Source organism: Taudactylus pleione, unplaced genomic scaffold, assembly GCF_031769625.1.
Source record: "Taudactylus pleione unplaced genomic scaffold, aTauple2 ptg000487l, whole genome shotgun sequence".
NCBI lineage: Eukaryota > Metazoa > Chordata > Amphibia > Anura > Myobatrachidae > Taudactylus > Taudactylus pleione.
In genome coordinates, this window is record NW_028284889.1 from 3,095,786 (window position 1) to 3,112,098 (window position 16,313).

Genomic DNA, 16,313 nt, shown 5'->3' on the forward strand with positions numbered 1-16,313 from the left:
TCCCCCTGCTCCATTGCCAACACAATCGATCGCAACGTTTCCATCGGAAGCCTGGGGCTCTAATAAATTTGTTGAGCTCTCTCAGATTCAGAATGGGCCAGTATGACCCATTCGGTTTTTGAACCAAGAACAGATTGGAGTAAAACCCCTCCCGTAACAGATTCCCTGGCACCTGAACCACCACCTCCGATGCTAGTAACGCCAGAATTGCTTTTTGAAGGGCCAAAGCCCTTTCTGAACCCTCCTGTGGGTTTATACAAAAAAATCTCTGAGGAGGACTCCTCCAAAACGTCAAGGCGTACCCTCGGGAAATGACTCCTCGAAGCCAGGAATCCTCCGTCGTGAGGTGCCAGGCCTCTGAGAACAGAAACAGTCGGCCCCCCACCCTGGGATCCCCCAGAGGGAGGCCCATCCCATCAGGCCACTGGTTTATCCTGGACTCTAGAACCTGGATGCCTGTTCTGCCAGGGCTTCCTGGGTCCCGCTTTTTTAGGTGGAAGTCTCGCCGAGGGCTGACCCTTGGCCTTGCCCGGTGGCCGAAACCCCCAAAAGGACGCCCGTCTAAGTTTAGACGAGGCTGCTGATGGCAGACCTGCAGTCTTTGAGGCTGCCATGGAGGCCACAATTTTATCCAATTATGGACCAAAAAGAACTCCCCCTGTGAATGGAAAGAATTCTAGGGCCTTCTTGAACCCGGCATCCGCCTTCCAATCCTTTAACCAGAGAATCCTACGTGCCACCAGGGATTCCGCTTAAACCCTAGAGGAAAGGATCCCTGCGTCCAAGGCTGCGTCTCCCAGATAAGACGCACCTTCTCTATTAAAGGAGATCATGTCCAGCTGATCCTTAGAGGCATCTGGTAAGGACTCTGCTAGAGTTTTAACCCACTCCTCTATAGCTCCTGCTACCCATGCAGTAGCCATAGCTGGACGGGTGGCTGTTCCCACCAACGAGAAGATTGATTTGAGGCAACTCTCCAGTCTCCTATCTGTGGCTTACTTCAGCGAAGCCGCTGGGATTAGCAGAGTGGTACGCTTAATCAGCTGAGCCACATGTGCATTAACCGATGGTGGATTCTCCCACCTAGCACAGTCCTCCGCTGGAAAAGGATATAGAAGCGCCACTCTTTTGGAAGGATGGCTTTTCTTATCCGGACAGACCCACGCTTTACCCATAAGTTCTGATAAATGCTCAGACTTTGGGAATTCTGCCTTGACCACTTTCTGGCGTTTGAACAGGGGTGCCTTCCTAAGCGGAGGATCCCTTGCTCGATATTTAACACAGATTTCACAGCCCTACTCAAAAAGGGGACATCGGCTACTGGGAAATGATCATCACCCTCCTCGGAGCTAGACTCCTGAGAAGAGTCCTGTGCCTGCTCCTCCTCGGAGGCGGCGCTGGAGTACTCACCCATGTGAGAAGGTAAATGACGCCTAGATTTAGGCTGTTTTGGTTTGACAGCCTGAGGAGGCTGAAAAACCCCCGAGGATGATGCCATAACCTTACCAGCACCAGGCTCCATCCAAGGCGGCCACATCATGGGCATAGGATGCATCTGCTGAGGCAAACCCCAAACCATTGGTGCTGGGGCAGCCAGCCGCTCCGCCACCTGAGCCATAACCTGAGAAAATGATGCCCAAGGCAGACTTAATTGGTGTGGTGGCTGTCTAAAACAGTTCCCACAAAGCCCATTTTGTAGAAAGTCCTGTGGGGATAAGCCTGCCTTGCAGGCTATACAGGATATCAGCAACGGGGCTCCCGCCACCTGACCCTCAGACTCCTTAGACATGTCAACTATGCCAAGGTTCTGAGAGTATATGTGCTGACTTTCTACTCTCAACCCACACACCTGCAGTAAAAGATAAGGGGAAAGACAGTGACAGTTTATAGGAATTACAGTTCTTTTACATGAGAAACAGTATCCACAGACAACAATCACGTGTCATGCATAAACACTTCTGCGAGTCATACGCATATAAGCTTTTGCTACCATAATCAGTGCTAGGCTTAGTAGGATAGAGCACCGTAAAACCTGAACAGCAGTAGGAAAGGTATACAGGGAGACTGCCCAGCGTCCTGAAGGAGCAGCTTTCTGACAGCAACTGATATACACACTGGCTGCCCTATATGGAGGCTGGGAGGAGCAACCCACCCCGCTGCGCCAGAAGACTGGACAACCTCGTGGATTGGGGGAGGGGCCGCCGGGGAAGCGGACCTCCCCTATGCTGCTTGGACCTGCCCGGTAAACAGTAAGGAAACATCGCATCCCGGCGGTCTAGTGTAGACGACAGGCTGTTCTGCCCATGACTGCAGCCAACCTCCGGCCAGTCTCACCACCGGAGGCCAGACCGCCAGCGCCCGCCGCGACCACCCGCTTACCTGCCATCCCCTTTGATCCAGATGCGGTCCAGGGCATAAGAGCCCCTGCCGAAGCCCTAGCCTTGGACCTGCCAAGGCTAGCGGTGCGACGCCGGAAAAGGAAGTTGTAGCGGGTGGCTGGTGCGTCTCCAATCAGACGCGAGGCTGCTTCCAGGACAGCTCAGACCACTCGCCTAGATGAGAGTAAAACTCTCTTCTTTTTTTTTTTGTACTCGACTGCTGGACTGCTCCTGCAGTCCCACTGTCTATGTGGTGTACACACCAAACAGGAAGAACTGGCTACCTGAGGCAGGTGGTGGGGTATATGAGGAGGGACCCGATGCATCCTGGGAGCAGAGAGCTCGTTTGTATTAACTGTTTGGTGACCGGGATTCATACCCAACGTATTGGCTGTGGACCCCATGGACCCCGAAGAAGAAAAAAGATTTTACCCCATGTCACAATGTACAAACATTTCAGCGCCCAATCCAGCTCTTTTGTCAAGGTAACAAAAGAGCCGGATGGGGCTCTGAAACGTTGGTGTATCTATAATTTTCTCTATTGCTGGCTACTAGAGAAGGCACTGGGGCAAATCACTATGAATGTATGGGGATCCTACAGAATCATCATCATTATATACACTCACACACACTGTGGACAGCGGCACTCAGGTAAACAAAGGCAGTCACAATCAGGTAAGTTTGCTCAAATGTTTCAGGGAGATATCTACTACTCCATCTTCAGGGTACAATTTACCCTGAAGATGGAGTAGTAAATATCTCTTCGAAACGTTGGAGCAAACTTACCTGATTGTATCTGCCTTTGTTTACCTGAGTGCCGCTGTCCACGTTGTGGGCAACGGGGACTTTCTTGTTAATAATTGGAGTGCATATATATTATATATATATATATATATATATATATATATATATATATATATATATATTAGGGATGTGCAGGCTCGGATAGGTTCGAGTTTGCACGTGGAGTTCGGATTTTTCCCTCCAAAAAAACGGAACTCAGAACGAGGCAAAACGTCATCTTACATGGACGAACATCATCATTCCTGGACAAAAGACCAGGAATGATGATGTTCGTCCATGTAAGATGACGTTTTGCCTTGTTCTGAGTTCCGTTTTTTTGGAGGGAAAAATCCGAACTCCACGTGCAAACTCGAACCTATCCGAGCCTGCACATCCCTAATATATATATATATATATATATATATATATATATATATATATAAAGTAGCATGGGCCCGGCACTCAAATTCCAAACACAATGTGGGTGCCTTCCGGGAAGATATCAAAAAATAAAGTCATAAAGAGGCGGCGGCACTCAGCAAAAACAAGCTCAATAAAGAAGGGTTAAATAAACCTCTGTATTCACTTCAACGTTTCAATCACCAAGATTTTCATCAGGAAGTACAAAAAATACATACAACACTTACCTATATACACAAGAAACACCACGAGTGCAGCTGATCGCGTCCATCAGGATCACCATCTGACATCATCGCTACGCACTGTACAGCGGGCGGACGTCTGACGTCTCCATCACAATAGAGACCAGAGTAAACGTACTAAATACTACGTTCCTTCACCAACACAAATAAAACATACAAACAAGACTGAGCAAAACAATGAAAAACAGTGGGTATAATAAGATATATATGTATAAATGCAGACAGGAACAATAAAATATGAGATATGGTAAGAACTTACCCTTGTTATCTCTATTTCTACGAAGTCCATAGGGTTCCACAGGATACCTTGGGGTATAGGTGATGACGTCAGTCTTCAGGCACCACAGAGTTAAAGTTTTCAGCCTCCCAGGATGCATCTGGGTCCCTCTCCTATACCCCGCCCCCGGGCCAAGGCATCTCAGTTACGTCACAAGCCATAGGCCGGAGGAGGAGAAGAAAGAGAGAGAAGAAAAAAAAAAAAAATCTGGACACTCACAAGAATCACATTCTCACCATAGGGAGACGGAAAAAACGGTGACCAGAATAAAGCCCATCTGCAGTACAGGTGCGACAGGGCGGGAGTCCTGTGGAACCCTATGGACTTCGTAGAAATAGAGATAACAAGGGTAAGTTCTTACCATATCTCATATTTTCTACTTCAGGGTCCATAGGGTATCCACAGGATACCTTGGGGATGTCCCAAAGCAGTATCCTTTAAGGGTGGGGACGCTCCTGTGCTGAGAGGAGAATCCGCCGCCCGAAGGAAGCATCCTGAGAGGCAAAGATGTCAAAAGCGTAATACCTCACAAAGGTATTGACAGAAGACTACGTAGCAGCCTTGCAGATCTGAACTGCAGAGGCACCACGTCTAGCTGCAAACGAAGGACCCACAGACCTAGTGGAATGAGCCCTCACCAAGGAGGGAACTGGAAGACCTTCATGAAGATAAGCTTCTGAAATTGCCATACGAATCCAGCCTGCCAAAGTCTACTTTGAAGCAGGCCAACCCTTTTTACGGAAGCCATAGAGGACAAACAAGGCATCCGACTTCCTAAAAGAAGAAGTGCGGTCAACATAAATTCTCAATGCCCGCACAACATCCCAAGTGGCGTCACCCACTGAAAGTCCAGGTGAATTGAAAGCCGGCACAACAATTTCTTCATTGATGTGAAAACTGGATACCACTTCTGGAAGGAATCCCGGACGAGTGCGAAGCACCGCCCTATTCCTATGAAAATTCAGAAAAGGGGGTCTACAAGAGAGAACCCCTAAATCCGACATCCGTCTGGCCGAGGCAATGGCCAGAAGGAATATGGTTTCAGCTGTAAGCCATTTAAAGTCCACTGAGTCCAGTGGTTCAAACGGCGGTCCCTAGAGAACTCTCAGGACCACAGCCCAATTCCAAGGCGCCACCGGTGGAACAAAAGGTGGCTGAATGCGAAGAACACCTCGCATAAAGGTGTGCACATCAGAGAGCGCAGCAATCCTACGATGAAACCAGACTGACAGGGCAGACACCTGCACTTTCAGAGAAGCCAGGCGAAGCCCATGATCCAGTCCAGCCTGTAGGAAAGCCAACACCCTAGACAGGCGGAACTCCCTAAGGGAATAACCTCTAGGTCTACATCACCGGAAGAAAGTATGCCACACACGATGGTAGATTCTTGCCGAGGAAGGTTTACAAGCTCTTAGTATGGTTTGCACCACAGAGCTAGAAAAACCCTCTGGACCTTAGCATGACCGTTTCAACAGCCACACCGAGTCAGGTCCGGGTGAAGACAAGGACCCTATGACAGCAGATTCGGTCGTAATGGTAACCTCAGAGGAACGTCTACTGACAGACTCTGGAGGTCGGAGAACCAGTGCCGTCTGGGCCACTCGGAAGCTATCAACAGTAGCGTACCTCCTTCTTGATTTGAATTTCCGTAATACCCGCGGAAGAAGGGAAAACGGAGGGAAAAGGTAGGCAAACTGGAACATCTACTAGACGGACAGGGCATACACCAGAGACGCCTTTTCGTCTCATGTTCGAGACCCGTACACCGGCAACTTGTTGTTGTGCCGGGACGCCATGAGGTCTATCTCTGGAAGACCCCACTTGTCCACCAGACTCCGAAAGACGTCCTGGTATAAAGACCACTCTCCCGGTTCCTCCTTGCTGGTTTAAATAGGCCACCGTGGTGGCGTTGTCCGATGGGACCTGCACAGGGTGACCCTGGAGAACCTGCTGTGCCCGCTGGAGAGCTCTTGACACCGCATGGAGCTCCAGAATGTTTATTGGAAGCTCCGCTACCGCCCGAGTCCACCTGCCCTGAAACAAGTGTGGACCCGTGACAGCTCCCCAGCACCGGAGACTGGGGTCCGTTGTTAACAGGACCCAGTTCGCCACCCAGAACGGGCGTCTGCAAACACCAGATTAGAGACAGGCGAACATCCGGAGTGAGCCCCATCGTCTGGGACTTGAGACACTGAGGCAATCCATTCCATCTGGACCGGATCAATAGCAGCAGAGGTTTGGAGTGAAATTGGGCGTACTCCACCATGTCGAATACCGACACCATTGAGCCCAATAATCTCTTTGCCAAGTGTGTCGACACTCGACGACACTGCAGACAACTGCGCACCCTCAACTACAAAGCAAGGATCTTTTCCTCCGTCACAAAGATCCACTGCTGCCTGGCTCCAATAAGGCCCCGAGGTGCAGGATCCTCTGAGACGGGGTGAGAGTGGACCTCTGCCAGTTTGTCAACCAGCCGTGACGTTGCAGTACCGCAATCGTCAGATCCAGATGGTGTAAAAGAAACTCTGGAGACCCCGCTATCAACAGGAGGTCGTCCAGATAAGGCAACAGTCGGACTCCCTGCGTCCGCAGGAGAGCCGCCATGACCTTGGTGAATACCCGTGGAGCAGTCACCAGGCCAAAAGGCAGTGCCCGGAACTGGAAATGTTCGTTGCAGATTGCCAATCTGAGGAACTGCTGATGGCGCAAAAAATTAGGGACATGCAGGTAAGCGTCCTGGATGTCCAATGACACCATGTAGTCCCCAGAATAATGGACCGCAGGGTCTCCATCCGAAACAGAGGCACCCTCAAGGACTTGCTGAGGGCCTTTAGGTTTAGTATTGAACGGTAAGAGCCATTGGGTTTCTGCACCAAAAATAGAATGGAATAGAAACCCAGGCCCCTCTGGGAAATTGGAACATGCACTGCGACCAGCACCGGGCGAACTGAAGCAGGCGCCCCCCACTTTGGGGTCCCCCAAAAAGAGGCCTGGACCGTCAGGCCGCAGGTTTGTTATCTGACCTAGGAGCCGGACATCTGGAACTCCAGACCTGATTCTTGGGCTTGGACAATTTCTTGGCCCCAGCCTGCCGTGGACAGGACTGTACTTTAGGCCTACCTTGGGCCCTGTGAGGCCAAAAGGACGACCCACCAGCACTAGAAAGAATCGTAGCAGACAGAAGACATGCAGATTTTGCTGCTGCCAACGTAACTACAATTTTGTCCAGATCTGGACCAGACCTTCTAATCCCTTTTTGTAATCCGCGTCCGCTTTCCAAGAACGCAACCATAAGGTGCGACGAGCAGCCACGGCTGCAGAGGAGATCCTAGAGGTGAGCATACAAATATCTAAGGCCGCTTCATTAATGTAAGTGGCCGAGTCTCGGAGATTGCCCACCAACTCGGTCTGTTCAGCCGAACATTCAGAGTCCAAAGACGCCTCCAAATTATCCGCCCAGCGCTCCATAGCTCTGGCTACCCAACACACGGCCAGAGCCGGTCTGGATGCTTCCCTGCAAGGGAATAAACGGCTTTGAGGCAGATCTCCACCTTGCGGTCAGTGACATCCTTCAAGGATGACATCGAAGGCATAGGCAATGTGGCACTTTTGACTAGGCGTGTGACATGTGAATCCACTTGCGTAGGGGATTCCCGCTTAGAAAAATAATTGACCGCAAACGGATAAGCCACGGCTAAGCGTCTCTGGGGCTGAAACCGTTTACCTGGATTTTTCCACGCCTCCTCTAAATGATCCACTAATTGATCAGAAAGAGGGAACACCGTAGCCTCACCCTTAATATCCTTAAAAAGGCATATATGAATGTGGCCACCAAAGGATCAATATCCTCAATAACTAAAGCCGAGCGGACCGCTCGAATAAGACCAGGGATATACACCTTGGACTTAGCGTCCGGCTCTTTGGTACGGAGAGGTTCTTGGTCAGATAGATCCAGAATCTCCCCATGATCTGACGTCTCATCGTCATCCCCATAAGGAGCAGATAAAGACGCCACCGGCCGTTATGAGGCCGCAACACAGACTCCCCCTGTAAAACATCGGACAAATGCTGAACCGATGTAGTTAAGAGTATTAACCCACGCAGGCTCCGGAGAAACCTGGGAAGGGACAGGGAGACTGTGGGGTACCATCAATTGTCTCGGGAACTCCTGCATAGGTGACGACACCACTGACTGCTGGGACAAACCCGTCTGGGTAAACGCAGGTGGCGGAGCTAGCTGGCCCACAAGGGTTGTAAGCGCCTTAGCGAAACAAGCCCAGGGAGGTTCCTGTACCGGGACCGTGACCATAATCGGCCGTGACAGTGCCAGGCACTGGGGGCATAACCCCTCCGCGTTACCCTCCCCCTCCGCTATTGGTACCTTACATTTAGTACACATGAGCTGGAGAGGAAAATCAGTCTCAGACATGATGGTAAGTATGTGACACTCACACCTATACGTATTGGTATAGTGTGAATAACACCCTGCACACCGCGCACCGCAAGGGCTTTGAGCAGAGCAAGATCAGGGACAGTAATAAAGCTGACAGTAGAAAGTGAAAGTACAGACAGCAGGCTAGCAGTTCAGTCACATACAATGCAGAAGAAACAAATCCCTGCACTATTAGCGCTGATTCTCAACTACTCAGACCCTCAGGCTGGTAGGACTCAGCGCTGCATACACTGACCTGTGACAAACAGAGGAGAGGTATGCTGGGGGACCCAGACCGCAATGCCACCGCTCACAGGCTTCCAGCAGTGTTCACCATGCTTTAAAGATGGCCACCGAGGAGCAGAAGATGAAGGAGGCCGGCCTGGGGAGGACAGCTGACACACTGTGGCCAATCAGGCAGAGCAGAGAGGCTGTGTGCAGCAGGGGAGGCGCCGGCTGTGAGACAGGGAAAGCGCGCTCCCCTGGCATGCATTTAACCCCTGGGACGCCGCAGCGCATGCCGCTCAGCAGCGGCCTGCTGTCCCAGGGGGTAGTGGAAGCGCAGGTTGGTCGCCTGGCTCCACGCTGCAGCCAGTCCCCAGGGAGCCCCCTACCTGGGGACTCAGGACCATATGACCAGCGGGGACCCACCGCGGGACCCCGCTGCTTACCTGCATCCCCTTGGATCCGGCCATGGTCCAAAACATCTGGGGACACCGCTAGCCGTGACCCCAGATGTCTACCAGCATCCCCGGATCAGTACCGGCGTTCTGGTACCGGCGGGGTGTAGGGGAGACGGCATGGACGTCAGTACTGACTGTCCATGCTGTACTCCCAGATGTGCAGCCAGCGCTGCCTTTAAAAGAAACTTCAGGGGCTCTTCATAGCCCCCCTCTGCACAGTGCCTCCGACTCCGGCCAGGCACCGACGAAACTGAGATGCCTTGGCCCGGGGGTGGGGTATAGGAGAGGGACCCAGATGCATCCTGGGAGGCTGAAAACTTTAACTCTGTGGTGCCTGAAGACTGACGTCATCACCTATACCCAAGGTATCCTGTGGATACCCTATGGACCCTGAAGTAGAAATATAGGATGCGCAATATCATGAGAGCAACAATGTTAAAGAACGATAGGGCAACAGACTAGATCAAAACATACAGGACCTGAACAGGTCCATAGCAGAATTTAGTTAAAGCATGCTAACGACAATGTTTCATTGAGCCCATTAGGTTGCAGAGTATTAAGGCGGTGTATTCACCTTGCCTCAATCTGCAACAAGCGCCTGGCTCTATCACCCCCTCTCACACTCACGGGCACATGATCGATCATTTTGTAGCACAAAGTCGCCAAACTGTGTCGATAGTTTTTAAAGTGGCGTGCTACTGGCTGATCAATGTCACCACCATTTAGGGCTTGGCGAATAGCCGATCTATGTAGTGCCATCCTCTCTCGCAGCTGGCGGGTGGTTTTGCCAATGTACAAGAGGCTACAGTGACACCTGATAAAATACACGACATACTGGCTGGTGCAAGTGAGTACAAAATTAATCTTGTAGCGGTGACCTGTATGCGGGTGTACAAAACTGTCACCTGTCTCCAGAAAACCACAGGTGGTACAACCTAGGCATTTATAGTTGCCAGGTTTCTTGGTCATAAAATGTGATTTACTGGGATTCTCAAAATTGGTAATGTCATTATGTACAAGCCAATCTCGAATGTTCTTACCACGTTTATAACATGGTAATAAGGTGGTATTATGTAATGTAGGAAGATTAGTATGAGTGTGAGAGGGGGTGATAGAGCCAGGTGCTTGTTGCAGATTGAGGCAAGGTGAATACACCGCCTTAATACTCTGCAACCTAATGGGCTCAATGAAACATTGTCGTTAGCATGCTTTAACTAAATTCTGCTATGGACCTGTTCAGGTCCTGTATGTTTTGATCTAGTCTGTTGCCCTATCGTTCTTTAACATTGTTGCTCTCATGATATTGCGCATCCTATATTTATTGTTCCTGTCTGCATTTATACATATATCTCTTATTATACCCACTGTTTTTCATTGTTTTGCTCAGTCTTGCTGGTATGTTTTATTTGTGTTGGTGAAGGCACGTAGTATTTAGTATGTTTACTCTGGTCTCTATAGTGATGGAGACGTCAGACGTCGCGCCCGCTGTACAGTGCGTAGCGTTGACGTCAGGTGGTGATCCTGATGGACGCGATCAGCTGCACTCGTGGTGTTTCTTGTGTATATAGGTAAGTGTTGTATGTATTTTTTGTACTTCCTGATGAAAATGTTGGTGATTGAAACGTTGAAGTGAATACAGAGGCTTGTTTTTGCTGAGTGTCGCCGCCTCTTTATGACTTTATTTTTTGATATCTTCGCGGAAGGCACCAGCATTGTGTTTGGAATTTGAGTGCCGGGCCCATGCTAATATTAATATAAATATATATATATATATATAAAAATATATATATATATATATATATATATATATAAAAATATACACTATATACACATATATAGTGTTGGGTATGATATCCCGGCTGTTGGCATGCCGCTGGTCAGAATACCGACAGCAGCATCCCGACAGCCAGAATCCCAATACCCATAAAAGCTAACAGTGAGTAGTTTCCCTTACCCTAACCCACCCTCTCCGATGCCTGAACCTAACCTCACCCTCCCTGCACCATAAACCTAACACCCCCTCCCCAGTGCATAAACCTAACCTCCTCCCCTAGTGGCTAAACCTAACCCCCCCTCCCCGCACCCTAAACCTAACACCCCCTCCCCAGTGCCTAAACCTAACATCCTACCCTAGTGCCTAAACCTAACCACCCCCTCCCCGCACCCTAATCCTAACCCTCCCTCCCCAGTGCCTAAACCTAACCCTCCCCCTAGTGCCTAACCCTGACCTTCCCCCTCCCCGCACCCTAATCCTAACCCTCCCTCCCCAGGGCCTAACGCTAAGCTCCTCCTCTAGTGCCTAAGCCTAACCTCACCTTCCCCGCAACCTAAACCTAACACCCCCTCCCCAGTGCCTAAACCTAACCTACTACCCTAGTGCCTAAACCTAACCTCCCCCTCCCCGCACCCCAATTCTAACCCTCCCTACCCAGTGCCTAAACCTAACCTCCCCCTCCCCGCACCCTAATACTCCCTCCCCGGGGCCTAACCCTAACCCTCCCCCTAGTGCCTAACTCTCACACTGCACACAAATACTTACCTTTGGGATGCCGGGATCCTGACCTATTGGGTTTTCAGCGCCAGTATTAAGACCGTCGGCATCCCGCACGCCAGGGTGCCGACTACATCCCCATATACAGTATGTATAAAAAATATTATATATATACACACACACACACATACATATATACATACTCACACACACGTACTTACATACATACATACATACACACACACACACACATACATGGATGGATAGATAGATAAAAATCAGGAGGCATTCAAGTCGCTTTCAAATAAGTTTAAAATGGTCCTTTATTAGGTTTCCAACGTTTTGAGAGTCACCCTGTTATTACGGACAAGCAATGCATACATATACACACATATACATGCATATACACACACATATACAGTGTGTGTGTGTGTGTATGTATATATACATCTATATATACATACACACACATACATACAAGCAAATACACACACATATATGCTGTATATATATATATATATATATATATATATAATATATACACACACGCACACACAAATACATACAGTACACATACACACACATATACAGTAATATTTGTATATATATATATATATATATTTATATATATACATACATACATATACATACACACACACAGACACACACACACACACACATATATTACACACACACACATACACAACTACACACATACATAGGTGCCAGACTTTACACACCAACCTGTGGGAAGGTACTTTGGTTGTGCATGCATGCTGCTTTTTTTCTTATGGCTGGTGGTGGCAGCAGCTCAGCCTCTGCGCTCCACCCGCAGGGCTGACGTTTCTCATCATGTCTATGCCCAGAACTCAGTTGCCGAGTGAGGCAGGTACGGGCACTGGGGGATGACCAGGGGACCAGAGCTTCTAGGGAACACACAGGGACGCTTTAGCACTACATGGGCGCGGGGCTTCATCGGCATGGGGGCGGGGCTTCGGATTGCATGCAGAGACTATTTGGCTGGCCATGGGACGGAGCTTCAGACGGTCTGGGGTGGAGCTTCGGAAGGCCGATGTGGGGAGGGGGGACGGTGAATGATCGGTGCTCCGGATCCTTCAAGTGCAGTGCAGACAGTCTTGACAGGTAATTTTTTTTTTTTTTCCTGTCAACACTGTCTGCACTGCAGGGGATGCTGCTGGCCTATTTTCAAGGTGGGCCTGGAGCTGTAGCTCCACCCGCCCCATTATTAATCCGGCCCTGATTCCAACCAACTAGTTGGATGTTTGGAGGAAAGTTGGTCTCGTGTATGGCCAGCTTTAGGGTGCCTTGAGGACTGAGTTTGGGAACCTCTGGGCTGTACAGATGACCAGACCCCTTAATTTGTTAGATAGTAGCACATGTTAGTGTGACACAGGTGCCGGTGATTAGAGACATGCTATTTAAACCTATTCAGGTTTAAGACATGCTGCTCACTTCATTTTTGGAATATCATCTGCCATGATTAAGATCCTAAACTTTAGCTGTTATCTGAACATATTACTATATGTTATTTATGGAAAAATAAACTTTTGGATGCACATAAGTGTACGTATACATGTACAGGTTGAGTCTCCCATATCCAAAATGCTTGGGATCAGGGGTATTTTGGATAACGGAATATTCCGTATTTTGGAATATTTGCATATCATAATGAAATATCTTGGGACCCTTAGGGCCAAATGTAATAGGGTGAGAGTTTAGAAAATGTGAGATAGCAGTAAACGCTCACATTGGTCAAGTTTTATCTTCAAAATGGGAAACATCTGGATGAAATCGTGAGTTTTTTTGAGTCTGAAAAACATGCAAGTTTGCTTTTTTGCTTTGTTTTTGGACTCTATTACAATGGCAGAGTTTAAAAAGTGTGAGAAAACTCACTTTTCTAAACTCTCACCCTATTACATTTGGCCCTTAGTATGTTAGATTGCAGCAAATGTTAGTGTGACACAGATGCCAGTGATCATGATTAGAGACATGCTTCTTAAACCTGTTCAGGATGATTATGTCATAATGATAGCGCCCAGGAATCACCAACATGTTTCATTTCTCAGGGGGTGGGGAAGGCTCAGGGCAGGCTGTTTTAGTGGGGCACCCCTAAAAGGGCAGGGCACATTTTGCCCTTTCAAAATCTGGCAGGGCGCGGCGCCTCTCTAAAACAGCCTAGCGGGAACACATACATACATTTTTTTCAATTTTAGGGTTAGCACGTACTGAAGGGTTAGGCACTAGGAGGGACAGATAGGGTGAATATTAGGGTTAGAAAAAAAAAAAAAGTGTTGAACATTTCCATGTCGACCTTTACAACCTCTGTGTCATGTCGACATTCTCGCAAGTCTATCTTTTGTATCGTATCTCACCCAGGTCAAACACATTTCTTCATCAGATTTCATTTTTCACAGCTCCACTTAAGTAACATTTCTTCAGATAGATAGGGGATATATTTATGGTAACACATTACATTTTGGGCCCCACTTACAATTTAGAGCAAATTCAAAATAAACTGCAAATTTGCACCTGGACAAACCATGTTGTGATGCAAGTGGCGAAAATAAAATTTTATTTGGAAAGCAGAGACAATACTGGCAGCTTTTGCATGTACCACACAAATATTGGGCAGCTTCCAGTTTATACTGTAATTTAGATTTTACCTTGAGGCCCGCATACACGGTGCGATATAGCAGCCAATCCAACGGATTGGTATGATATCGCTGCTATATCGTACCGTGTGTGGGCATGATATCGGCCAGTGCGCCCTTCCGTGGGGTCGTACATCGCTCCTCCAGATCTTACTGCATGTTCACTTGATCTGGGGATGCGATGTACGATCCCATGCAGCACTATGCGGGTGGGGGGTGCTGGCATATCGACAGTCGGCCACTAGATCGCTCCGAGTGTGGGGACCGCCCGATAGGTCGGCCGTCGGATCGCAAGTCGCATCACAAGGTGCATATCGCACAGTGTATGGGGCCTTAAGACATCTCTGAAGTTTCGCACATGTAATATGAATGGGCTTAAATGGCACAAATACCAAATAGTTATGCACACCGATATCATAAAACAGACAAAGGGCCAAAACGCCCAGTGCATATTTAGAAGCCAATGGATATTTAAAATCATAAAATAAAAACATGTTATTGATATGTTTTTGTTACTACTACCAGAGTGGCAAGTATTCTTTCTGACCCCTATTTTACAGCTACCTGCAGATTACATAATTATGTACAGACCAAAATAAGGCAGAGGGCCCTGCTTACAAAAGCATGCATTTAAGTCATAAATAACGCCAACCTCAAAACAAATTCAGTCCTAAAACAGTAAAACATATGTACCCTTAATATTTTGGTTCTGCTGCAGATATCTCACAACATGGAAAATATTCTGAAACGTACAACACAAGTAGTATAGCGTACCTGTCTAAAATAATGTGCAGGAGCAGCAACTGAACCAGTCTCTTTCAAGTATTCATTCCAGTTAAACTGTTCTGTAGAATAAAATCACAGACAGATTACCATATATTTAATACAATGGATTATGCACTGCAAAACACTGATGTGGTTGTAAAACCACACACAATATACTTAAAGTGACACTGACACATGCACAAGGTGTGGCAGAATTTTAAGGAAACTAAATTTTTCAGAAGAACATGCCATTTCTCATATGTGCAAGGATCTACTTACCATTTCACAGCATTTATAGTTTATAAGCACAGCTGGGATTATAAAGGTCACTTCATTCAGCACTGTGATGCGGTTGTGATAGGCAAGGGGATAGACTACCACCAGATCTTAATTTGGTGTACAGGTAATATGTTAATGGTACTGTTAAAAATGTACAATTTGGACTGTGTTTAATAAATCTCTTTCACAAATTATAAAGCGGTGTCTGTGGTCTGTCGCTCTTGTAAATTCCTGGTCAGACTCATCACTGTCTTCATCATATTACAGTGTCACAGCATATTGTAAAGTAGTATAGCAAAACAGTAGCTGAAATTACGACAGCTTGATATTGATTATTTATACCACAATTAACATTACAACTGACACAAAAAAAAAACAACTTTTGCTCGCTGGTTAAAAAACGTTTTGATCGCTGTAGGAAAATTGTCCTGTTGCATGCAGTAAACAGATTGTACAAACTTCTAAAGTGGTGCCTGTGGACAGTGGGCCGGATTCAGATTTGGGAATAAAGCAAGAAAGAGCAATTAATTCTGGGTACACCTCAGACGATGTTTACCCAGCCCGGCGTTGCAGGCGACGGGACCTGGCATGCTGCAAGTGCATACACACTTGCTGATGCCGGGTCAACGGTGGATGGGGATGGGGATGTGCCGTGCTGCAGCATTGTTAGCGACATCCCCCTTTGGCCCTGCAGTAGGGCCAACGGGGGATTCCGCTAATGACCCGCGGGAGCATGCATATCATGGGTACACATCAGACTATGTACCCGATATGTCGCTCCAATCCGCAGAGTCAGATGACATAGTCTAGTGCAGTGGTTCTCAAACTGGGTCCTCAGGACTCCACACAGGTCACATTTTCCAGGTCACCCAGCATGTGCACGTGTAT

At 48.1% G+C, this 16,313-nt stretch overlaps 1 protein-coding gene across 3 annotated transcripts in view; it reads right to left on the reverse strand.

Moving 5' to 3' along the window:
- Positions 1-16,313, reverse strand: part of SCML2 (Scm polycomb group protein like 2) — a 171,697-nt gene that overhangs the window by 112,981 nt on the left and 42,403 nt on the right. For all 3 annotated transcript variants that reach the window (XM_088449526.1, XM_088449524.1, XM_088449525.1), the window contains exon 3: positions 15,156-15,226. In XM_088449526.1, coding sequence (XP_088305652.1) covers positions 15,156-15,226 — 71 coding nt within the window. The remainder of the gene's footprint in view (positions 1-15,155; positions 15,227-16,313) is intronic.